The 26,029-nt window shown below is 38.6% G+C and overlaps 1 protein-coding gene across 2 annotated transcripts in view; it reads left to right on the plus strand.

Moving 5' to 3' along the window:
• The window catches only part of VPS8 (VPS8 subunit of CORVET complex), a 251,261-nt gene that overhangs the window by 163,303 nt on the left and 61,929 nt on the right, over positions 1–26,029 (plus strand). For both annotated transcript variants that reach the window (XM_080796297.1, XM_080796298.1), the window contains exons 36-41: positions 6,432–6,579; positions 10,157–10,246; positions 15,017–15,059; positions 18,324–18,427; positions 23,266–23,347; positions 23,702–23,784. In XM_080796297.1, coding sequence (XP_080652423.1) covers positions 6,432–6,579; positions 10,157–10,246; positions 15,017–15,059; positions 18,324–18,427; positions 23,266–23,347; positions 23,702–23,784 — 550 coding nt within the window. The remainder of the gene's footprint in view (positions 1–6,431; positions 6,580–10,156; positions 10,247–15,016; positions 15,060–18,323; positions 18,428–23,265; positions 23,348–23,701; positions 23,785–26,029) is intronic.

Genomic DNA, 26,029 nt, shown 5'->3' on the forward strand with positions numbered 1-26,029 from the left:
TCCAGGCTTTTGGTGAAGCCATCAAAGGAATTCTTCATTTTGTTCAGTATTTTTCATTTCTAACATTTTCATTTGATTCTTTCTTAAAGTTTCCATTTCTCTACTTACTTTACCCATCTGTTCTTACATGTTGCTTTTTCCTTTACAGCCCTCAGCATATTAATCATAGTTGTTTTAAATCCCGTCTGATAAATCCAGTTTGGTTTGGTTTGTTTGAGTTTGGTTCTGATGTTTGCTGAATCTCTTCAGGCTGTATCCTTTCTTTGTTTCTTAGGATGTTCTTGTAACTTTTTCTTGAAAGCTTGAAATGAGGTACTGCATGAAAGGAACTGAGACAAATAGGCCTTTGGTATGACTTTTTAATGTTTATCTGGCTCGGAATGAGGCTACACTTGCCACACTTGTTTCCCTGGTTGTCTTTGGCTTTCCCTAGAGACTTTTCCTAAAGTCCGAGCTGTGTGTTCTTTCAGTTATATTTCCCTATTATATAGGCATGCCCTGTTGATGTTGTAGTTAGGTATGGTGAAGGGGAGGTATTCCATAGTCCTGTGATTTGTGTTCACTCTGTTGGTGAGTTATGTCTCTGGGTAGTGACCCTCCCAAGTACTTCTCAGTAGCCCCTCTGCCCTTTAAGTGAGACAGAAAAGCTAGAAAGGGCTGGACTTGGGTTATTTCTCTTCCCTCAGCTTGTTTAGGCTCGAGTGAGATAGTTCTCCTTTAGGGCAGTTGTATTCACTTGCTAGGGCTGCCTTAACAAAGCACACAACTGTGTGACTTAAACAACAGAAATTTATTGTCTCTGTTTTGGAGGCTAGAAATCCAGGACCGAGTGGTGGCAGGGTTGTGTCCTTCTGAGGACTGTGAGAAGGAGCCTCTTCCATGTTTCTCCTCTAGCTTCTGGTGATTTGCTGGCAATCTTTGTCATTCCTGAGCTTGCAAAAGCCGTCACCCTGATTTTGGCCTTCATTTTCACATGCATTCTCCTTGTACGTACGTCTGTGTCAAAATTTCCCCTTCTTTTAAGAACACAAGTCATACTGGATTATGAGTCTGCCCTCCTCCAGCATAACCTCATTCTAATATAACTAATAATATTGACAAAGTGGCTATTTCCAAATAAACTCACATTGTGAGGTACTGGCAGTTAGGACTTCAACCTATGAATTTGTAGGGGGCATAAGTCCACAACAGTAGGCCTTGTTAAGAAAAAAATGCTCTGGATGTATTTTTAAATGGCTACTTTTCTTCTCCACTGGAAGCCTGACTGGATTTTTCTCTAGTCTTCACCGTGAGAACCTGGTGGCTCCTCAGATAAAATTCAAGACAGTGTGAGAACTCCCCTGCAACCCCCGAAGACTTGGCTCCCTAGAATTTAACTCTTAAATTTGTCCACAGTGAATTGCTGGCATTTTGTCATTTCTAGTTGAGGTTTTCCTACTCCATTACTGGCTCCAGCAGCGGTGGTCTCTGCTCCTGGCCTCTACTCCAGTGGGTGCTGGTTATTATTTATATCCACCTGCCTGTTGCTCTCTATTTCAGGGGTGGCACTTTTCCCCAGGACCTCAGCTCTCAGGCAGATCGAAGAAGAGGTGTTGATTTTCAGTTTGTTCAGCACTTTTCCTGTGAGGATGGAAGTGTTAACTTCCAAGCTCTTTCCATGCCAGACCAGAAATGAAATGCCTTTGTTCTCTATATGTTCAGCATTATATGTGGATATCACATTAGATTTATAGTAGGCTGACCCAGGATCAGTTCAAAAACGGTTTCTGAAAACCATATAAAGAATGTCCCTGTGGCAGGGTCACAGAACTGCATATCTTTTGTCTCCAATTGTGTCTGTCACTTTGGAGAGAGAATGGCATCTCGGATCTCATCCAGACCTGAAAATGCCCCAGTTTGGGTATTATGCTGAGGTGACAGGGCCTGCTCCTTTCCAGTCTTTCTTTGATTTAGGCCGCATTGAAACAATTCTTGCTAGTGGGATTACTGGTGGATTTTAGTGTGAAGGAGAGCTCGGCAGGGCAAGAAAATACACATTGCAGATAATCTCAGCATTCGGTTCTTACTACCACCACTAATAGTGGTATTTTGGAAGAATTGTTTGAGCTTACTCTCTGAGTTTTTAATCAAAGTCTGTACAGCATTGGAACGATCCAGGCACTCTTTATACATGATAAGGTTATGGAGCGAAATTAATTTCTAGGAAAATCATTAGGCTCTTATTTCTGTTAGCTTATAAAAGCCATTTTTCCTGCTAATGCAGGAGAACATTCAGAACAGTGCCTTCTTTTTTGTGAGTATCAGAGATAACAAGAATTCTATTAAGATTGGAGGAGGACATTTTGACACTTGATTAGCAGTCAGACTAGGGAAATGGAAAGTGAACAAGTCCCCTGCAGATCTAGCTTACATCTGCTCTTACATCGATTGGATGTGGCAGAATATTTGCCATTAGACACAATGGTGCACTTGTCTGCTTAGCCCTGTGCCTCCTACAAGCTGATAAGGGAGTGTGGCTGTTCTGTGTGAGGACTACTGGCCGCTCTGCACGAGGTAGAGGGCCATCCTGGAGATACGAGCTACAACATTCTTTCTTGCCATAGGATGGGTTTCCATCTAAGCCTCTCCTACCCAGTTTGCGGGACATTACTGTTGGTACAATTCCATATATATTTTGTAGGTACTGTCTTTGCTACCTTTAATGATCCCACTTAACGGTGTTTACCAGGCAGATGGGCACATTCATTAATGTTTTGTTCGAATGACATGGGATTACATTGTGGCTTTTTTTTTTTTTTTAATCGGAGTTGGGGGGATAGGCTCAAAAGGAGAGGGGGAGAGTGAATCCCAGGCAGTGTCCACGCTTGGCTTAGAGCCCAACGCAGGGCTCATTCCCACAAACCTGATATCATTACCTGAGCTGAAATCAAGAGTTGGGTGCTTAACCAGCTGAGCCATCCAGATGCCCCTCCATTGTGGCATTTTTAACTTGGAATGTATATGGAAAGCTGGAAGTTCAGCCTAACAACCCTGTAAAACAACTTGATGAGAACGAAGACCTCAGGGAGAATGATTGTTTTTACTCTTGTGTGTTTTGAGTGATGCATTTGAGTTCTCAGTCTAAAAGGTACCACGTAGTCATCAATATGCTACCACCCGGATTTATGGGGATGAGCAGGGAATTCAAGCAGGCAGGATTTAGGCTAAGCTGAGGTAGCCCTAAACTGTCAAAACAAGTTACAGGGAGACTGTGAAATTCTCTTCCTCAGAAATCTCGAGTAGTCTAGACTGGCCTATTTTTGTGAATATTTAGAGTGAAGGAGAGAGACTGGGCTAGACTTTCCTCATCCCCATGCAACATTTATTTTCTTTGTCAAATTTTTTAAAGAGAATTTGAATTTGACTCATTTTAATGATGTAATTTATTTAAAACTGAAACATAGTTTATCCTTCCCCAGAAATAGCGAAATGTACTACAAGATCATAATTTTAAATTATTTTCACAACCCAAGTAAGGATGGATGTTTTCCCCAATGTGAATTTTGGTGCATCATTGGTGTGTGTGTGTGTGTGTTTGACAAGGCATGTATATGCTTTCTTTTAAAGCTGACAAGAGAAAAGTCTTGTGTTTGCCTTGTAAAATTCTACCTTTTATATATACTTAAATGTTCATATCCGTAAGTCAGGGCTATTATTAAAATATTAAAATTAATATTAAAATACTTAAAAAGTAGATAAGGTTTATGTCTAAAATACATAATTTTGATAAAGTTAGCAGTGGCAAAATGGGTGGCTAATAGAAAAGTAACAGAAGTAGCTTTGAGAAATGGATGTAACAAATGGTGTATGTGTGCCAGACTGATAAGCAGTAGTCAGAAATGGATGTAAATTCATTAATGTTAGCTTATTTATTAAAGTTTTGATTATATTGATGTTGCCTGGTCATCTTCCAGCAGACGTATTATTTCCCTCCCAAATGAATGCATCACAGTCTGTTTGAGAGATTTGCTTGGTTTGATGCATAGTCACACCTTCAGTACTTGTAAAGAGTTTTGTCAGTAAATGTTCTGGAAAGAATCAAGTACTGGATTCATTGGCAGATGCTAACGTCTAGTCTTAATTCGCTCCATAATTTTGCATTTATAAGACATATTAACAAGTCTGATGTAGATAAAGTATTAGCACTACCTACAGTGTGGTATGAACATCTGAAAAGAACACTGGCTCACCTTAACGTCAAGGATCATTGAATAGCATTCCCTTTTTCTTTTACTGAGCATTCTGTTGAGACAAAATCTTAATCCTGCACAAAGAACCATCATTTCCCTGCATTATCATGTGCATTTTCTATTTTGTCCATGTAGAACTTTCTGACAAGATTCATTCATAGCTCAATCTAAATTCAGAGCCCTAGTTCTTGTAATTCTCTCCCTTCTATCTTGTATTTGGTTCCCTTTTTCTGAAGGCAATCCAGTGCATTATTGCCTATCAATTCAGTGTAATTCAGTGTACATTTACTAAGTAGTTATTTACTATGTGCCAAGACTATGTGAGTGCTGGGAGACATCGAATGCCAGCCACACAGCCTTTGCTCTCAGAGTTTATAGTGTAGTTGGGACAGGAACACTTAAAAAGATAATTTTCAAATTCTGCCTTCCCAGAAGATAATTTTTGGGAAGAACTAAGGTGATGGTCTACATAGGAAATAACCAGTTACGAAATTCTGCATTAAAGGCAGTTGTGAAGTACAAAAGGAAGAAAAGAGAAGAAAAAAGAAAGGAAACTTGATCTGAGAGATTTATAGCCAATTTGAGGACACACTGAATTAGCCCATCAGCAAGTATTGACAGCCCCAAGCAGCAGAACGTAATTAATGAGTTTAGCACTCAGCCTCTGGTCTGGACAGAGTGTCACAAGACTCTTAATTTAGGAAAGATTTCCTTTGTCTAAATATAATTCCTCTTTTTGTAACTGAAGTCTCTTACTACTAAAAATAGGAGGGCTATTTACCATCATTTGCAGAGTATTTATAACCTCAGGTTAATCTCAGTGGAGTCCAGAGCTCCCTGCTGTGACTCTTGGTGTGCTGTGCCTGGGTTACAGGTGTGCCCCAAGACCCAGCCCCTCAGCTCTTGGGGTGGCTTTTGGGGCACCCATAGTCCCCTGTGATCAGTCTTCTTTACTCTGATGGGCCATATGAGCACTGTCCTCCTCTGTGTGCCATGACGTGAGAAAAGCTGGGAGGTGTTGCTTTAAACCATCTGCCTTAACATTTCTTCAGAAGGCTAGTTTCCCAAGCATTTCTGTATCTTATTAACCCTATTCTGATATCATTATATAAGGAGCTTTGGTTGAGGAGTGTTGAAGAGAAGATAGGGCTCCCAGAAGCAACTGACTTCTTGAAGCTCCAGAGATGATTCTTGTTCTGTAATGAACAGTAGTTGATTTTCTAAATAGTTACTTTTGGCCACTGGTAGTTGAGTGTCCATCATGATTAAAATTAATACCCTAGGGGTGCCTGGGTGGCTCAGTGGGTTAAGACCTCTGCCTTTGGGTCAGGTCATGATCTCAGGGTCCTGGGATGGAGCCCCGTATCCGGCTCTCTGCTCAGCAGGGAGCCTGCTTCCCTTCCTCTCTCTCTCTCTGCCTGCCTCTCTGCCTACTTGTGATCTCTATCTGATAAATAAAATATTTAAAAAAAATTAATACCCTATTTCTCTAGCTTTTTTTTTTTTTTTAAGTAAGCCGTATGCCCCGGGGGCGGTGGGGGGCGAGGGCTTGAACTCACAACCCCGAGATCCAGAGTTGCATGCTTTACCAACTGAGCCTGCCAGGCGCCCCAGTATCCCCAGTGCTTGGTGGGTTTTGCGAATCGCTGACATACAAGACAAATGAACGCATAAATACTGTGTACCCTGCCATTCATCCACTTTCTACATTTGGTTTAACAATACCTAAATAATTAGCCCTCACAACATACAGGGCACTATTGCAGGCATTAGGAATTCGTTAATGAGAAGATGCTGGATGCCTACCCTCTGAGAGTTGATAGTCTTTAGATGAGAAAGGTAATTAAAGAAGTAATTACACCATGGTGTGATTGGCGCTGTGAGGGAAGTACAGTAAGGACCCCTGTTTAGGCTGGAAGTTGGTTTAATAATAGTTACTCAACTTTGTTGTTCCTTTAGAGGCACTTTCACTGAATACCATTTCCTTAGGTAGTCACTATAAACTGAGTACTGTTGTGATGTAGATTGTCTCTGATGTAAGCCACAGTTCACCCTAACAACCCAAGTAACAGTGAGACTTTGACTTCACAATTTCCCTCACCAGGAGGTAGTCTTGGTTTCAAGGATTTAGCACTTCTTACCTATAGCCTTAATTACAGATGTGGTGAAATAATGCTTCTCTCTTGCCGGTTATGTTTTCAGGGAGGGTGTTCACGTACATCAGGAATTGGTGCAGATGTCTCCATGTGTGACGGAGCAGTTCATTGAGCTGTTGTGTCAGTTCAGCCCAAACCAGGTTATAGAGACACTGCAGGTCCTTGAGTGCTACCGCCTGGAAGAAACCATCCAGGTAAGAGCGGTAACGTGGAGCAGACAACAGAGCACTCATGCTCATCAGTCACCAGTTTACACGTGGGCAGAAGGATACTCACGTGTTCCAATACATAGCCCCTGGGATTGAACCCGGCTGGTCTGACTCCATAGCACATGCCCTCCATCGTGCTGCCCCTTAATTCTAGTCAAGTCAGAAACAGCACATGTTCATCATTGTTATTAATCAAGTTTCACAGATATTCTAACCAGCACAGTAAGCCTGGAGGAAGGAATGCAATAAAAATATATTAAAAGGAAAAACCAAGGTCTTGTTTGTGGGCACTGATTAGTTAGATAGTCCTGTGGTGCTTAAGACTTGGGCTCAGGCGGTCAGTAGCCTTTACCCACTCATTGCCTTGAACCCCTTCCCTTGTTTTCTCCTGTTTCCAAATGGAAATGACTGTGCATGTGCACGTGTGTGTACATACACACACAGACATACTCTAATCTGAAAGAGGTTGTTGTTCCTCACTTAAAGTTTGTTTGTCAGCTACCATTATTCCTCCTTTCTGTTACTGTCAGTGCTCTGAACCAGTAGCCCGTGTTCTCTGTACCACCTCCTGAATTGCTCACACTTGACACATTTTATGTGGTGAAGTATTTAAAATCTATAGAAATGTGCAGAATATCAAATATCTATGTACCTACCAATCCAATTGTATAGATGTTCACATTTTGCCCTACTGGCTTCAGATCTTCGTTGTTTGTTTTAGAAATAAAGTACCCTTTATCTGTCTGTTCCCCTCTCTCCCCTGAGGTCACCACCAACCTGAAGATGGGGAGCGGAGCCTTCCCCTCCATGTTTTTTATTTTCTCTGTATATGTATTCACCTATAAAATGCATGATACAGTTTTACGTGTTTTCAGAATTTGTATTAATGGTATCATATAGTACATATCCCATTGAAAAATTGCTTTCTTTTTTTAAAGATTTTATTTATTTATTTGACAGACAGAGATCACAAATAGGCAGAGAGGCAGGCAGAGAGAGGGAAGCAGGCTCCCTGCTGAGCAGAGAGTCCGATGCAGGGCTCTATCCCAGGACCCTGGGATCATGACCTGGGCTGAAGGCAGAGGCTCAACTCACTGATTCACCCAGGCACCCCGAAAAATTGCTTTCTTCATTACTTTTTTAATTTATCAGTTTTATACATGTAGATTGACTTCCTTCATTTTAATAGTCATTTAATATCAATTGAATGAATGTGCCACAGTTTATTTCCTTATTGATAGACGCTTGTATTCTTTCTAATCCTTTACCATTATAAACAATGCTACATTATATATCTTTGTACCAATCTTGTGTGCCCATGTGAGGTTTCTCCAAGTAATTATTTAGAGGTGGAATTTTTTGACAGTAGAGTAGCTTTATTCTACTGTTATTGCCACAGTGATCTGTTTGTTTCTGTTCTCATCACCCATTATTTGCTGTTTTTCCACATTCTTGCTGATACCTAACATTTTTAGACTTTTTAATTTTTGCCAGCGTGGTGGGTATCTTTGATTACTCATGACATTGAACATCTTTCCATATGTTTAATGACTCTTTTGGTTTTCTTTTCTCTGAATTATCTGTTTTGTATCATTTGTCCATTTTTCTATTGAGTTTTTGCTTTTACTGATTTGTAGAAGTTCTGATTTCTGCATCTCTCATCCTTTGCTGATGTTATGTGTTGGAGATGACTTCTTCCAGTCTGTTGTGGCAAGTCTTTTAACTTGGTTTTTAGTGACTTCTATTTTAACTTACCTGTCTTTTCCTTTAAAGTTTAGATTTTTGTATGGGTCTTATTTCCTTTTCCACTCTGATGGTATAAAAGATATCCTCTTATATGAGTTTTATAGTTGAGTTTTTTACATTTAGACCTTTAATCCATCTGGAATTTATTTTTGTAAACAGATCAAGAGAGGGATTTATGTATCTTTTCCCAGTGTATAACCAATGGTCCATGTGGTATTTTGGTGTCCTTACCTCACTGATTCAGAATGCCTTACTGCTATGTACCGAACTCCCAAAGAGATGTAGATCTGTCTGTGGGAGCTCTTCTCTTCCTTTGGTCATGTCTTTCCTTATACCATTACCACATATTTTAATTAATACAGCTTTACAATAAGGCTTATTATTTGAAAATCATCCTTCATTCTTTTTCTTTAAAATTCTATGTCTATTCTTAGGCTCTTACTGTTTCACATCAAATTAGAAATCACATTGTCAGGTTCCTCAAAAAAAAAAAAAAGTCCAGTGTTTCTATGAAATACATACATTGAATTTTAGATGAGTTCAGTCAGGGAAGACTGACATTTCATAATGTAGAGTATTCACATTCAGGAACCTGGTTGTCTTTTTAAAAGCCTTTGATTCTCTCTAGTGAGGTTTCAGTAACTTTTATATGATATACAAGGTTCTTGCATGTGTTTTCTTACATTTGTTCCTAAATACTTACACTTTTTGTTAAGGGTGAAAGTTTTTGAAATGACATCTTTATTGATTGCTGCTGCTGTGTGTTATTAATTTTTTACATTGTTTGTATCAAAAAGAATCTGAATTCTTCATTCACATAGTTTCTAGATTTTTTTTACGACAATACTACTTTCCAAGAATAAGGGTAATTGTTTTTGTTTTTGTTTTCTTTTCAATCTTACCCTGTTTTCTCTCTCTTATCAGATGTGCAAGAGCTCTAGGATATTACTGTATAGAAGCAATGACAGTATATATTCTTGCCTTGTCTCTGATTAAAAAAAATTTTTTTTTATTTTGTTTTTTTTCTCTGATTTAAAAGGGAAGATGTCTAACATCTTACATTAAATGTAGTGTTTATTTTAGGATTTTGATAGATAATTTTTTTTGATAGATAATTTTTATTAAAATTCCATTCTCAGTTTGGGTAATAGTGTTTTGTTTTTGGTTTTGTTAAGAATGGGTATTGCATTTTATCAGATACTTTTTTGTATATTTATTGAGAGGATCATAGGTTTTTCTCCTTTGAACCTGTTAATGTTATTTGTGCCTCTCTTTTTTCTTCTTGCTAAGAAAGTTTTATTCCACTTTATTAGTCTTTTCGAAGACTATTTTGGGGCTTGTTAAACTTCTGTATTGTTTTTCCTTTGTTTCTTTTCAATAGCATTTTTTTCTGCATTTGTCTTTCTAATTTCTCTTCTGAGCTTGCTTGGTATTTCCTTTACTTATTAGAAACTCTTAGTTTATTGATGTTTATTAAGATCTCACAAGTCGTTTTGTTGTGTTTCATTGCCATTTTGTTCTAAATATTTTCTGATTTATATTGTTCCTATTATGTGTATGTGTTACTTTTTTCCTGTGGATATACGCATTCAGGTAAATGACAGTTTTAAATTAAATCCATGATGAACATGGTTTAGTTAGAACTGCCAAGATGGGCCACTTATAAGACTAGAAAGTCAAGAATTTCATATTATATTGGACCATAGACTACTACTGAGGTATGAATTTATTATTTATTGTCATGTTGTTTTCATCCTTAATAGGATCCACAAACAAGATTTGTGAACAAAAATCTTTATCTTTTCTCATTTCCTAGATTACCCAGAAGTATCAACTTCATGAAGTCACTGCCTATCTATTAGAAAAAAAAGGAGATATTCATGGTGCCTTCTTAATAATGCTAAAGGTAGTATTTTACTATATTTGCTTTGTCATGTTTCTTTCCAGGCCTCCATTCATCAACCCATCTTTTTTTTTTATTGAGTTATACTTGACATGTAACATTGTGTAAGTTTTCATCCATCTTAATCTCGTGTGTGTCAGAATAAGTTGCAGACAGTACTACGTTTTATCACAAAATGTAAAAATATTTACATTTTATCATGACTAGATTTTATCGTGACTAGAGTTTAGTCACTGACTAGAGCTCACCATTTCTTTTTGGTATTTTTTAAAGTGAAATTTATATTCAGTAAAATGCATGAGTCTTAAGTGTATCATGTACTGAGTTTTGATATATGCACACACCTGTGCTCCTAGTTCCTAACAAGATAGAGAACATTACCTTCACAGAGAAAGTTCCTCATGTTCCTTCACACTCAGTTTCCATTCCCATACCCCCACACATAATCACTTTTCTGATTTTTTGAATCAGTTTTCTGATTTTCTGAATTAGTTTTACCTTTTTTATGCACTTATATTAACAGAGTCCTCCAATAGTACTCTTGTATAATTCTTCTTTCAGCATGATATTTTTGAGATGTGTCAGGAGTTTGTTTCTTTTATCACTGAGTAGTATTTAAGTGTATGAATATACTACAGTTCATTCTCTTGATGGTTGACACCTGGGCTATTTCTAGGTTTTGGCTATTAAGAATAAATCTACTATGGGGGCGCCTGGGTGGCTCAGTCACTGGGCGGCTGCCTTTGGCTCAGGTCATGATCCTGGGGTCCTAGGATCAAGCCCCGCATCTGGCTGCCTGCTCAGCGGGAAGCCTGCTTCTCCCTCTCCCACTCCCCCTGCTTGTGTTCCCTCTCTCACTGTGTCTCTCTGTCAAATAAACAAATAAAATCTTAAAAAAAAAAGAATAAATCTACTATGATCACTCTTGTACTAAATGTTTTCATTTTCCTGAGGTTAGTACCAAGGAGTGGAATTGCTGGGTCACAGGATAGGTGTAGGTTTAGTTTTGTAAGACATGATAAGACCTCTTTCCAAAGTAGCTATTCTCTTTTACATCCTTTCCAATAACGTATGAGTTTTGGTTTGCTACACATTCTCACCAACAGTTGGTCTATTTTTTACAAAAATTTTTATCCACTTTTTAAATTGTTATAAAATTTTTGTATATTACAAAAATTTACCATTTTGGTGAAATTAAGTATATTCACATTGTTTTGCAATTATCACCACCATCCATCTCCAGAACTTTCTCAGCTTCTGAAACGGAAACTCTGTACCCATTAAATAATAACCCTCTCTTCCCCACATCCCCAAATAACCACCATTCTTCCTGACTCTATGAATTTGACTGCTGTACCTCATATACTTGGAATCACAGAGTATTTGCTTTTTTGTGTACGTTTATCACAAAGTCTTCAAGATTTATCCATGTTGTAGCATGTGCCACAATTTCAGTTTTAAGGCTGAGTGGTATACAATTTTATGTGTATGCCACTTTTTGTTTATCCATTCATCCATTGCTAGAGCCTCGGATTGCTTCCACCTTTTGACCATTCTGGGTAATACTGCTATGAACATGGGTGTACAGATATCTTTTCAAGACCCAGCTTTCATTTCTACTAAGCATATAACCAGAATGGAATTACTGAATTCAATGATAATATTTTTAATTTTGAAGGAACTGCCATACTGTTTTCTATAGTGGCTGCACCATTTTACATTCTCATCAGCAGTGCAGAAGGGTTTTAATTTCTCTACATCTTCTCCAAAACTGTTTTCTTGATGGTAGCCATTTTAATGGGTGTGAAGTATTACCTCAGTGATTTTGAATATTGTCATCTACTTACAGATTAGGGATATCCTATTTATATTTTTAAAAAAAGTTCCAAATTGGCTTCTAGTTTTTCTCTAGCTATGTAGTCACCAAACTGGCCAGGAAGAATATTCCACAGAGGCGTAGGCTCTCAGCCTCTTTTAATGTGTAAGTTACCCTTAATCTCTTTTTTCCTTGCAGTTTGTTGAAGATACCATGATTCTATTTTTAAAGGATAAATTAAACATATTCCTGGCATGGATGGGGGAAAGAGAAGCAGGATATCCTTGCAGGGAATAAGACCAGCATTTACAAAGGCATGGAACACAGAGAAATATGAGCTGCTAGGAGAGAATCCAGCAGCTCTGCTGGGGCTCCACTATCAATGTATAGACAGGTGAGGTTAGAAGCAAGGGCTGGGTCCAGATTTGGGAAGATTTTGTAGGACACCCTGAAGAATTAGGACTGATTTATTATCACATGAGACCACTTAAAGGTTTTTAAGCAAAAGAACTGACATGATGTTGTTTCATGAAGATTGCTCTGGTAAATGTAGGAGGATGGGGGTCTACAGAGAAGGGGGAGGTAAAACTTGGGGAGGAAGCAGAGAGCATTTGCGAGGCTGTGTAGTACAGGTAATGAATCCATGAGGCTTACGCTAGGGGTAGTGGTAGTGGTGGTGAAGTGGGGAGAGGATTGGACTTGAGAACTGTTGATCATTTGAATATGGTATGGAAGGAATAAGAGGGAGTGGTTAATGACAGTTGTGTGATTTTTAGCTTTACATTATTAGCCTATAAGGGACCTCAAGGAAAGGAACAAATTTGGAGTAGAAAGGATATATTAAGGTCAGCCTCAGTGTATATTAAGACAACTTTGAGGGGCACCTGGATGGTGTAGTCAGTTAAGCATCCAGCTCTTGATTTCAGCTCAGGTCATGATCCCAGGATCATGGGATTAAGCCCCATGTGGGGCTCCTTGATCAGCAGCGAGTCTGCCTGAGCTTCTGTCTCTCTCCCTCTCTTTCCACCCCTCCCTCCATGTTCTCTTTCACTGTCTCTCTAAAATAAATAAATCTTAAAAAAAAATCCTTTGGAATATCATCGGTTAAGGCTTTCTAAGGATCTAGTATTTGGTGTAGCAGTGGACACTGCAATTTGCATATTTAGAGCTGTCATACTCAAGACTGTGCCCCATGCTATGGAGACACACTTTATGTTCTTTTTTTATTCCCACCCACCCCTTTTTCTCATAGCCCAGTATGACTTTTATTCCCTTACCCAAAGTCTGGATAAATCCTGCTCTTTATTACTGTGCCTAAAGAATGTCATTGATGACGGTATAATGGTACAACAGAAGCAGACGTGGTGCAGGATAAGTGACACTTGGTATTTTGGGTCCCTTCCAATACTGCTAGCTTTGCTTTATGTATACCCCAGAATTCTCTTCTGAATGACAGTAAGGGACCTATCTTTTTTTTTTTAATAAATATATAATGTATTTTTATCCCTGGGGGTACAGGTCTATGAATTGCCAGGTTTACACATTTCACAGCACTCATCATAGCACATACCCTCCCCAATGTCCATATCCCCACCACCCTCTCCCATCCCCCCTCCCCCCAGCAACTCTCAGTCTGTTTTTTGAGATTGAGTCTTTTATGGTTTGTCTCCCTCCCAATCTCATCTTCTTTCATTTTTTCTTCTCCTACCTCCCCCCAACCCCCCCACATTGCATCTCCACTTCCTCATATCAAAGAGATCATATGATAGTTGTCTTTCTCTGATTGACTTATATCGCTAAGCATAATACCCTCTAGTTCCATCCACGTCGTCGCAAATGGCAAGATTTCATTTCTTTTGATGGCTGCGTAGTATTCCATTGTGTATATATACCACATCTTCTTAATCCATTCATCTGTTGGTGGACATCTAGGTTCTTTCCATAGTTTGGCTATTGTGGACATTGCTGCTATAAACATTCGGGTGCACGTGCCCCTTCGGAGCATCACGTTTGTATCTTTAGGGTATATACCCAGTAGTGCAATCGCTGGGTCATAGGGTAGCTCTATTTTCAGTTTTTTGAGGAACCTCCACACTGTTTTCCAGAGTGGTTGCACCAGCTTGCATTCCCACCAACAGTGTAGGAGGGTTCCCCTCTCTCCGCATCCTCGCCAGCATCTGTCATTTCTTGACTTGTTAATTTTAGCCATTCTGACTGGTGTGAGGTGGTATCTCATTGTGGTTTTGATTTGTATTTAAGGGACCTATCTTTAACCTTGTTGTTTAACCTCGTTGTTTCTTCAGGTTTTTCCTTTAAAATGTGTTTGTCTGGGGGCGCCTGGGTGGCTCAGTGGTTTAAAGCCTCTGCCTTCGGCTCAGGTCATGGTCTCGGGGTCCTGGGATTGAGCCCCGCATCGGGCTCTCTGCTCAGCGGGGAGCCTGCCTCCCCCTCTCTCTCTGCCTGCTTCTCTGCCTACTTGTGATCTCTCTCTCTCCCTGTCAGATAAATAAATAAAATCTTAAAAAAAAATAAAAATAGGGGCGCCTGGGTGGCTCAGTGGGTTGGGGCCTCTGCCTTCGGCTCAGGTCGTGATCCCGGGGTCCTGGGATCGAGCCCCGCATCGGGCTCTCTGCTCAGCGGGGAGACTGCTTTCTTCCTCTCTGTCTGCCTGCCTCTCTGCCTACCTGTGATCTCTGTCTGTCAAATGAATAAATAAAATCTTTAAAAATAAAAAATAAAAATAAAAAAAATAAAAATAAAAAATAAAATAAAATAAAATGTGTTTGTCTGGGTGATGGGTATTAAGGAGGACACATGTTGTGATCACTGGGTGTTAAAAAAAAAAGAATTTAAAAAATAATTTAAAAAATAAAAAATAAAATGTATTAGTTCAAATATTTGTGAACTAGGTAACTGTATCCTTCTTACCTCCTGCATTTTTTTTTTTAACCTCCTAGAGACTACAAAGCAAACTTCAAGAGATAACACATCAAGATGAAAGTAAGTTCTTGAGTGTGATTTACAATTATTTCTTCCCATGGACCCTGTGTTTTAAAAGATGTTGTCTAAGAAACTGCATTTACTAAATACTAATTACATTGATCTGTATAAATACTTTAACATTGATCCCAATTTTAGCTCATTTTCAAGGGCTTATAATGGGGAATCATGGAAACCATTGTGGCTTTGTGATACCAGTTGTCAGTGGAGTTCACTAATACTGATTTTTTTTTTGTTTTATTTCTGTGCCAATTTTTGCTTATATATAAATGAGGTGCATAACTAATGTCCTTAAAGTTACTGTAATGTACTGAGCAATAACAAATCAGAACTTCTAATCAGTAATAGCCGGGGTTTCTATAGTGAATTTCTATAATTTTAGCACAAAGCAGTAAAACTTGACAGTGTGGAATCTTAGATGGCCTTGTCACAGACAGATGTAAAATTCCCATTATTTTCCTTGACGTTTTAGGACATAGATTCATTTTTTTTAAATTGTGGTAAAATATACGTAACACAAAATTTACCATTTTGGCCCTTTGTAAGGGTCCAGTTCACTGGCATTGAGTCCATTCACACTGTCCTGCAGCCATCTCCACCATCCATCTCTAGAAGTTTTCCAACTTCCCAAACTGAAGTTTTGTACCCCTGAGACAATTACTCCCATTCCCTGCCCCCGTCTGTCCCTGGCACCTCCCATTCTGCTTTCCCACTCCGTGAATTTGATGACTGGCCTTCTATAACTGGAATCATCCTGCGTTTGCCCTTTTCAGTCTGGCATGTTGGCCTAGCATAATGTCTTCACAATTTATCTGCATTGTAGCACATGTCAGAATCTCATTCCTTTTTAAAAAGGCTGAATAATATTTTGGTTTATGTATGTACCACATCTTGCATCCTTTTGTCTGTCCGTGGACACTTCAGTTTCTCCCGACCCTTGTGAAGAATATTGCTGTGAGCATGCTGTCCAGGTATCTTTCTGAGACCCTGCTTTCATTTCTTCGGAGTAGATTCCCAGAAGTGTTACTGCTGGATTAAATAGTAATTCTAATGTTAATTTTTGAGCGGCTGTTACACTCACTTCCGCATTGGCCGCCTCAGTGTATGTGGCCGTCAGCAGCACACCACTGAGGATTCCAGTCCATCCAAGCCCTTACCAACACTTATTCTTTTCTCTTTTCTTGAGCATAGCCATCCTCCTGGGTGCCAAGTGATAGCTTAGTGGGCTTTTGCTTTGCATTTCCCCATTGACGGGTAATAGAGAGCATCTTTTCACATACTTATTGGTTATTTGTGTATCTTCTTGGGCCAAGTGTTTATTCAAGTCCTTTGCCCGCTTTTGAGTAGGATGATTTCTTTTCACATTATTGAAATTTTCCAAAATAGCTCTTCCAAAGTTCATTCAATAGGTGATTTTTAGATTGCCCTACCTCTTCAACACATCAGCACATTTCTTAGACCCCCTTTGCCCACACATTTCCTTAAACTCCTTTACCCTAATTCTCTATAAATTATATTCATCTGTTTTCCGTGGCTCGGTCTTATATGATAGGATCTGTGTTGTATCTGGATCATTTTGTATTACACGGCATCTTCTTGGAGCCTTAGGAAACAGTTGGTTGACTTTTCCATATTTAGTTCAGCTAAGCATTTAATTGTTATTTTTGTACTGTTAGTCTCTGTTTAGTCAATTTGTATTAGATTTATTGCATTTATGATATTTTTCTTATTGTTGTTAGAATAATTTTTGCACACATTACATGGGAGATTGAGGGAAAAGAAGAATGTTTCCCTAAAACCACTACAATGATTTGTAAGTAATATGTGTAGAGAAGCCAGTTCTTTGGATTTAAATTTCTTTGAAGATCAATTTTTCAGAAATAGTCTCATGTCCACTGTTTACTCTCAGATTTAATTTTTTCTGTGTGCCTAAGAATTTTGGAGGATTTGCTAATTGCAAGACATGGTGCTCATGAGAGTAATACACAGATGGCTAAAACACAGCTCTTACCCAAAGAACAATAGTCTTGTGAAAGAGACAGATACGTAAATAAAAACTTTGAATGCTGGAGGAATCAAGTATTATCAAAGAGAAGCAGTGAGAGTGACAAATGATTGTAAAAAATTAGGGAATGATTTGTAACTGATGAATCAAAGGTCATTTGTGGAAGATGTGACCTTTGAAGTAAGACTGGAATGATGACTAGAAATTTGATAGGGAAAGGCAAGGAAAGGGCACCTGGGCTGAGCAGAACATGAGTATGAAAGTACTTGACCAGAAACTCAGGAGTAAGAGCGCAGCGGAGGAAGAGCACAGAGGGTGAGAACATGAGCCAGATGGTTACTGTGTCTACTTAGGGTCAGAGGTTTACTTATGTTCTGTTTTTAAAACTTCGAAGCCTTTAATGACTTTTGTGGATGAGACTGATACGTTTGCTTGTGACAGTGTCAAAGAGAATGAAGGAGGCAAGATTTAGAAGTCAGAAGTTTAATTAAGAGTTGTTGCTGTAGTTCACAGGAGATGAAGAGCAGCATAGGGGAAAAGTCACGACATGTGAGGGCACAGAAGTAGAATCCACAGAAGTGACAATTTATTTGGATGTGTGGGTAAAGCGGGGAGGGAACATCAGGGACGATGAAGATTTATAAACTGACCTAAAGAAGGTGCTTTCATTAACTTAGTTTGGGAAGTGAGGAAAAAAGTGATCTGGGTTTTGTGCATATGAACTCAAGGTGCTCGCAGGACATCCGTGTAGAGATGGATAGAGTCTGTGGAGAGTTCGCCCAGCAGATGATGAAAGGAACAAGGGCTGCAGGTGTACATTCAGAAGTTATTGGCAAGGACCTGAGGTTGAAACCACAAAAGGAAGTGATTATTGGGAAATGAAAAGGAGCAGGCCTAAGATAGTATCTTGAAGGATGACTTACATCTAAGAAATAGAGGGAAGAAGAAACAAACGGTAGAGCAAGAAAGGTGAAAGGTCATCTTTCTGCTGACTAACCCACAGATGATCAGAGCTGTTCCATAGCTAAAGTATATTAAAACGCTAAGTGTGATGTGCTTTATATGTCCTGTGAATGTCAGGCATTTACATGGAAACAAAATTATCTGTTTTTAATCTACTAAGCATTGGTATCATGCTTATGGAAGATTTCATAATACAAAACAGTGCTATGCCAAGAAAAAGATAATTTTTTAACAGAAGCTCTGAGGATTATCAGTAATACATCCTTAAGTCCTGTTAACAATTTTTCTGAATCTAGAGACCAAAGAGGAGCTCTCATTGAAGGATGTTGAAGATACCATGGTAGAGACAATTGCCCTTTGCCAGAGAAATTCCCATAATTTGAACCAGCAGCAACGAGAGGTAGGAGAATGACTACTTAGACATATCGAAGTCGGTTTTGATCTGAAACTAGGAATTAATTCTATTTCTGCTGCCCTCTCAGCCACCTGAGTTTAATTCAACTAGATTTTAATCACTGTTTAGTGCTCCCAGGAGTATAAGCCTCCTAAAGTTATTGTGAGGAGTGCCTGTCCTCTTTGTTCTCACAAAAGGTTTTATATTCCTGGATCTGGCTGTGCTGCAGGATTTAGGCACGTGACTGCTGGATGTCCTTGTTCTCTTTGGACCGTGATTCTGTGTATTCCGTGTAGCGATTCTATGGATGTCTTGTCATTTATCATCTCTTCTATCCTCTGTGGAGGAAAATGAGCATGAGGAGCTGGAGGGAAACCTTCAGGGGATACAGAGAACGCTGGAAAAGGTCAAAGAAGGCTGTGATGTAGTTTCTCAACCCTGGCTGCACATTACAGTCACTTGGGGAACTTTGAGAAAATCTCAGCACTCGGGCTGCACCCCCAGAACAATGAAATTACAGTTTCTGGATGGGGACCCAGTGCTAAAGCTTCCCACATGATCCCTCTATACAGCCAAGGTTGGAACCACTGCTGTAACAGATTCCAGACTGCCAAAAGGCAGAGCACAGAACTGAAGGAGGCACAGCTGAGCACCTGGTGCAGGTGGGAGTTACAGCAGGGAAGCAGAGACTAAGGGGGCGGGATGGGACTTGACAGCCACATTCTGCTGCAGTTTTCAGAAGAGAAGTTGCAGCGTGATGTGGCCTCCCTGTAACTCCTTGGTGCCTGCCCCTCCGGGCTGCAGCCTCTGACTTGGCACCACCCGGCGCCTTTCTCTTCCCAGGATTCTGAAATGGGAAGTAAGGCAGACTTTTTATATATATTTAGCCCTACAAGTTACAGTGAGAATTATAAACTCATTTTTCTTTCCTATTCTTTTGAGTTGGGTAAATTGCAACTTGACGTTCTTGTCAAGGATTTTTTAAGACCATACATTCCAGAAACCCTTCAGAAGAAAAATTATATACAACAAGCACATTTACATAACAGAGGTGATTTTTAAAAAAACATTTTTGTGTGATATACATACTCATTATTTTTTTAAATCCTGCAAAACAGAAAGTTACAAAGAAGAATTTTTTTTAAGAATTACCTTATAAGGGGCACCTGGGTGGCTCAGTGGGTTAAAGCCTCTGCCTTTGGCTCAGGTCATGATTCCAGGGTCCTGGGATAGAGCCCCGCATCGGGCTCTCTGTTCAGCAGGGAGCCTGCTTCCCTTCCTCTCTCCCTGCCTGCATCTCTGCCTACTCGTGATCTCTGTCAAATAAATAAATAAAATCTTTAAAAAAATAAAAAATAAAAATTACCTTGTAAGATCCTATTACCCAGAAATAACCATCATTATCACTGGGGGACCATCAGTCCAGGTACTTCTTATCTTCCTAAATCAGGAAATGCTTGCTTTTACAAATAAATATAGTAGTCAGTCTCCGTTAGGAAGCTTTCTGAATTTCAAATTAATATTTCTTCACCATACTATTTCTTAATAAATATCACTACAGCTTAAAAAAAATCTGAATGACTGTAACAGATTGGAATTATTTATTTATAATTACATTTCTGTTTTATAGTATCTGTGATGCCAAGCCAGTAAGGAAACACGTGAATTCATGCTTGCTCCCACCTCTCTTCTCCATCCCTCTTAATTTTAATTAACCTTATTGAGGCCAGTAACACATACATTCTTTCCTGTGTCCACAATTCCCATAAATTGTTTAATCTTTTGAAAATGGATTTTGAGCTTTTCAGCTGTCGTTTTGCCATGATTTTTCTGTTCCTGAGTTTTTATTTTCATTTATCTTTTGGTTGGCTGGCTATATTTGGACATGGTTATATTTTGAGAGAGAAACATGAAAAGGTAGAATTCTTTAAGCCATGTTCATACATACTTAATTCTAAATCTTTTTCACTTTTCAACCCTTCCATCTCCTCTCCAGTATCTATTTGATACTCCTCCATTTTCTCATGGAAAATTTAAGGGAAAAGGATAATTATGTTTTATAAGTAGGGCTGTTTAGGTTCACATAAGCTGAAATATATGACTTACATGTATTAACAGTAGAATTAGTTATAAAAATCCATGCCTCCGGAACTCTAGGGATTATTCCGACTGTATTTGAACTCTGTATCTCTTAATCAGAGATAGGAACAATGCTTCTTTTGATGTGGCCAAAGGAAAACTCATTCCATCTTTTTTTTTTTTTTTCCCGAGTTGGGATTTGTTTTAGTAAAAATATTAGATGTTAGACTTTTTCCTGTACTTTGAAATTTTCACTTCTCTATGGCTGTTATTACGCCATTGACTGGCTGCGTGTGAGAGAAGTCTATTTGTCTCTCCCTGTGTTAGAGACACACACACACACCCCCTTTCTTTGTGGCCCCTCCCTCTAACAACTGGTTTCTGTTTCATTTCTGAACAAGTTTCATTATAACAACAGAAATATTTGAATGTAAATTTTATATAAATACTGTCTTGTGTGAAAAATGCTAGACTGATCTTATGTAATACCAAACATTCAATTTGGGGGGTTTTAATGGTGGTTTGTCTTGATTCTCTTTGTTTTGTTTTGGAGAGAGTGAGAACAAAAGCTGTTACCACAGACAGTCAACTAACTAGAAGATTTGAAGTATTCGGAAGTTTGACAGTAGACTGTTCATAATATCTCTTTCCAGAAGTTATCATCACAAGACTTAATGTTATGAGTATTTACTTAAAGCAGACTACAGGAAATTGGGCTGTTAATCCTTTCTCAAGTAGAATCTCTGCCTGTCCTACTTTTCTCTATCTGTTTATGTGGCTGCCCTAATACACAGTGATTACATATAACAAAGAGTTTGGCTTTGTTATTATGCATATAATTCCCTGAAAAGGAAGCTGTGTATTATACAGCATAAGAAAGGAATTCAGGTTTAGTTGTGTTGCTCTCAGGGGATGGTTTGTGTGGAGATTTAATTAAAGAAAAATAATTCCTCTGTGTAGAGTGTGAACATATCCCATGGCTATTACCTCCACAACCATCTTTTCCCCCGGTCTACCATTTATAGTCAAGAAACAGCTAATCTTTACAAAAGTAATTCTTCCTGAATTGTCTGGATTAAATAAGAAAATTTAAAAATGAAATTTCTAAACATAATAAATATAAAAACAAAATGTATCCCATATATAATTAAAATAAATTATACAATAAATAAATAATACAATTAAAATAAGCTACACAGAAATAAATAATGTAGTTATAAAAACATGTTTAAAAAAGGGTAAGCTAAATAAAGCTATCCAAGAATAAAATACAACACTAATAGTTCATGAGTACTAAATAAGTTAAAATTTCAATAAAATAAAAAATTGACAGCATGTAATATAGTTAAAACCAGTATCTTGAGAACTTGAAGAAATACATCAAAAGTTATTAGTATGAAATCTTGGCCTCATAAAACCTTAAATGGGGGCAGATAAAGGCTTCCTAGTAGAGCTCTTCAGTTGGGAGGTCAACCAGTGGTTACTGGACCTGCAGCCTGTTCCCTTTGCCTTCAAAGGCTCCCATATCTCCACTGCCATAGAATCTGTACGGGGTCAGGCGGTGGGGTGCAGAATATGCCCTTTTCTGTAAATAACCACTCTTGTTCTGCTTTGACCTTTCTTCATGGCTCCCAGGTGTTTTCAGGAATATGTTCCTCCCAAGACATAGAGTTAAGGTCTTCTGTAAATGATTGTCCAACAAGAAACCATGTCTGAAAACGTAAAATGTATTAGTTTGACTTTCGATTAAAGATCCCTACCCTCCGCCCCCCAAAAAAGGAAGAGGACAGAATTTGGAGTCAGAGTACTAGTTAACTGGTAGTGTGATCTTTGGCAAATTACTTTTCTAAACTTAAGTTTCTTATCTCAAGTGAAGATCATGCTTATTGTATAAGGCTGTTACGAAATTGAAATGAGAAAGTTGTGTAAATCATTTAATTGAGGACCCAGCATAATAGGAATAAATAAATGGTGGATCTATTAATTTATCTCCTGATGTGGTTGGAAATGTTAATTGAAATAATGTTAACTTCTACTTCTTGGTCTATGATGACTAACGTAATACAAAACAACCCTTTAGAGAGGGGAAAACTTTGGACAACCTTTATTCATTTCTCTTGCTTGATGTGGCTGAAGAGAAATTTGGGGGAGGTGAGGTGGCGGAAGGGGCGGTCCTGTGTCCTGTCCTGCAGTACATAGGGTCACTTAGACTTGGTCAGGGGTGCATGTACAGCACCGTGTATGAGAACCTGGCTGGCAGCTCGGCCATGTCTCCTTTGAACAGGCCTTGTCCTAAAACACAGAAGACTGCAGTTCCAGGGTCTAGACTTACTGCAGTTTCTTTTTTTTCCCAAGGCGCATAGTAAAGATACCTATTGTAACTGTGCTCATTGCTTCTTATTGTTGTTTCTCTTCCCAGTCAAGTGTTCTATATTTTGTTTTTAAAATGTTTATAAACAGGGTGCCTGGGTGTCTCAGTCGTTAAGCGTCTGCCTTTGGCTCAGATCATGATCCCAGGGTCCTGGGATTGAGCCCCGCATCCGGCTCCCTGCTCAGCAGGAAGCCTGCTTCTCCCTCTCTCACTCCCCCTGCTTGTGTTCCCTCTCACTGTGTCTCTCTCTGTCAAGTAAATAAATAAAATCTTTAAAAAGTAATAAAATGTTTATAAACAAATGTATGTGAGAGGTACATCTCAACCTGTAAAGCACTATGCTGAAGCCAATCTTAAATATAACAGAGTGCTTTGGTTTCCTCTGACATTGTAGGCACTCTGGTTTCCATTACTGGAGGCAATGATGGCCCCCCAGAAGCTCTCTGGATCAGCCGCACCTCATCTGCACCCAGAAGGTAATTACATCATCAGAGTCCACCTATACCATCACCAACTTTCATCTGCGAAAAATTATCATTACGATGCCTTTTCCCAGTATCATAGTATTAGTGTTTTTCTTAATGAAATTGTCGTATAATGTTAATCTCATCTTTTATTCAGTTCTTTCTATGGCACCAGTTGTGTCATTTGTCTTGAATAATAGTAGCTTTGTTATTTGTCAGCAGTTAACTTTAAAATATCCAACTAGCCCTGGTTAGCTGAGTTTCTAGGAAACTATATAAATCTACTATTTTCCACTGACTTGTAGGAAAAACCAAAACCTCTTACTTTAAACTAACCTTAATATTAACATTTTATTATTATAACAGCTCTGAAATCTCTGACCATGCAAGTTCTAAACAGCATGGCAGCATTTATTGCCCTTCCATCGATCTTGCAAAGAATCTTACAGGTGAGTTAAAAGGGGAGAAAATTCAATGTTGATCAGTTTCAACTAATATTCTAGTCATGTTTAAATAACAAATTAAGCTAATGTTTAAATGGGTCTCTAGAGTAAGGCAGCTGATTTTTGTCATTGCTGACTATCTAACTTAACTACTGTCATCCTTGAGCCTTTCCTGGTGCTCCAAGAGTGTCGGTTTTCCTGGCACAGGCTGGGGACCTTCCAGGTGGGTGTGCAGCCTTCACGTGTTCACTGACACCTGGGGATTCAGATATATAGGCTTCCTATTCATATGCTTACTGGGAGAGAATCACCATTTATTGCCAGCGAATTGTGCTTTTTAGATTAAAAAAATATATAATAACCTAAAAATTACATTAATATAGTCATTTCTGAATCATAGGTTGTAACTTAAGTTTTCCAACTCATGAAAAAAAAACTTTATGTCCAGCACTCATCCCCTGTTCTAATTGTTACCCAACTTTGTGTCCACAGCCTTTGTAGGAAGTAACATTTGAAGGAAGTACCTATTTCCTTCAGCAAAAGGCATGAACGTTCCCAACATCATCAAAAGAACACCAAAAATACCCCAAGATAAATTTTTCAGAAACTTTGTGAACATTCCTGGGGAAATAGCAGGAATTATCCTTAGAATCCATTTTGTCTTCCTTCATTTTATGCAGCATAGACACACACACATACACACACACACACCCCCCAAAACCATCAAAAAACAGTACTATGATGCCATTGGTCTTTATAATTCTCAAATGACTTTTCTCCTGTCAAGAATGTCCCTGGCAGCTCTCTTTTAAGACTTGCCAAGCTCCACTTGCATCTGGTATGAAGTGTCTGGGCTTTGCTGATACAGACTGCTGTATCCGTAGGCTCTCATCACAGTTACGTATCTGCACATGTCCTCTTTCGTTTGATCCTGAGCATGTGGTGGCAAAGTCTTTGATATAAACCACTTCTCTTTTGTCCATTTTAGAATACGTTAGTCATAATGTTTTTAATTGAATATAAAGTAGTATTTCCATAAGGCAAAAATACTTTAATTTACCAAGTAAATTAGAAAAAATGAAATCTTAAGGTCAAAAGTAGCTTCACTTTCAGTGTATGCATTTTGCTTTATGTTGAGCTTTAACCACACTTTGGCACATAAATTACAAGAAACAAAAATCAGTTTTTCTCTTGGCAAAAGCATGTGATTTTTTAAATTTTTGTTTTTTCAAGGCTCCTGACTTGGAAGGCTTTTGATATTAGAAAATCTTCCCTTTATTTTGAGTTACATTGGCATTTTTTTTTTTTTTGGCATTCATTTTAATTGTATTCTTAGGATTTTCTACTTTCAGTGGTAGAAAAGGTACGTTCCACCTTCTTTTCCCATGAATCAAGAGGGTATGCTCTTTCTTAAATTTGTTATTTGCACGTTTGTGATTACTGTAATAATAACTCTACCTTATATTTGTATAGAGAATTTTATTTTTCTCAAGGTGCTTTCACAGATAGTATCTCAGTTGAAACTCAGAACATTCTCTTCTACTACAGAAATTTCTGTTGATGAAGGAGGAAACTGAAGTATAGAAAAGCTAGTACTTGGTTCGCTGTTTGTGGCAGAACCCAGGCTACCACAAAAGTCTCTCACGTTCTGATTTATGCTGGTTCCTATTATATTGTGTAAGCTTTTCAGTTGTTTCAGTGCCTGGTCTTTTGAGGCATTAACTAATTTGTTTATTAATTATATGTTACCCTGTTTGGTCATTTCCTATGTAGATGAAAACCTTAGCTCTTGTCCTAAAGAGCTTTTAGGAGAGATGGAAAATGTTCTGATGTAGCTCTTCTTTGGACTCTAAGCAAGTAATGGTGGCTACCTGAAGGATTATCTGCTGTGAACCCCCGGTAGGGTGATTGCCACTTCATCCCTACATTTTCAGGCCATGTGATTACAGCAGGAGCAGCGTCTGACAGCAGGACCCTGACTCCACTAGATTGAGTCAGGGTGAGCAACTGGTCTAAGCAGGGCCAGTCAGTGCCTTTTCCAGGAAATTGTAGAACTGAACTTGAAGAGGATGAATGAGCCGCTCTTCAGGCCTCTGAGTTATATAAGGTACAAAGTTCAGCAACTGACAGTGACTACTTTTCCATCATGTTGGCTGAAGTAGTTAAAAAAAAAAAATCACGGGAGAGAAGGTGAAGAGTAAAGCAGACACACAAAGAGGAAAATAGACAAGATGCATGAAGAAAAGAAGAC

Source organism: Martes martes (assembly GCF_963455335.1).
Source record: "Martes martes genome assembly, chromosome: 1".
Classification (NCBI taxonomy): Eukaryota; Metazoa; Chordata; class Mammalia; order Carnivora; family Mustelidae; genus Martes; species Martes martes.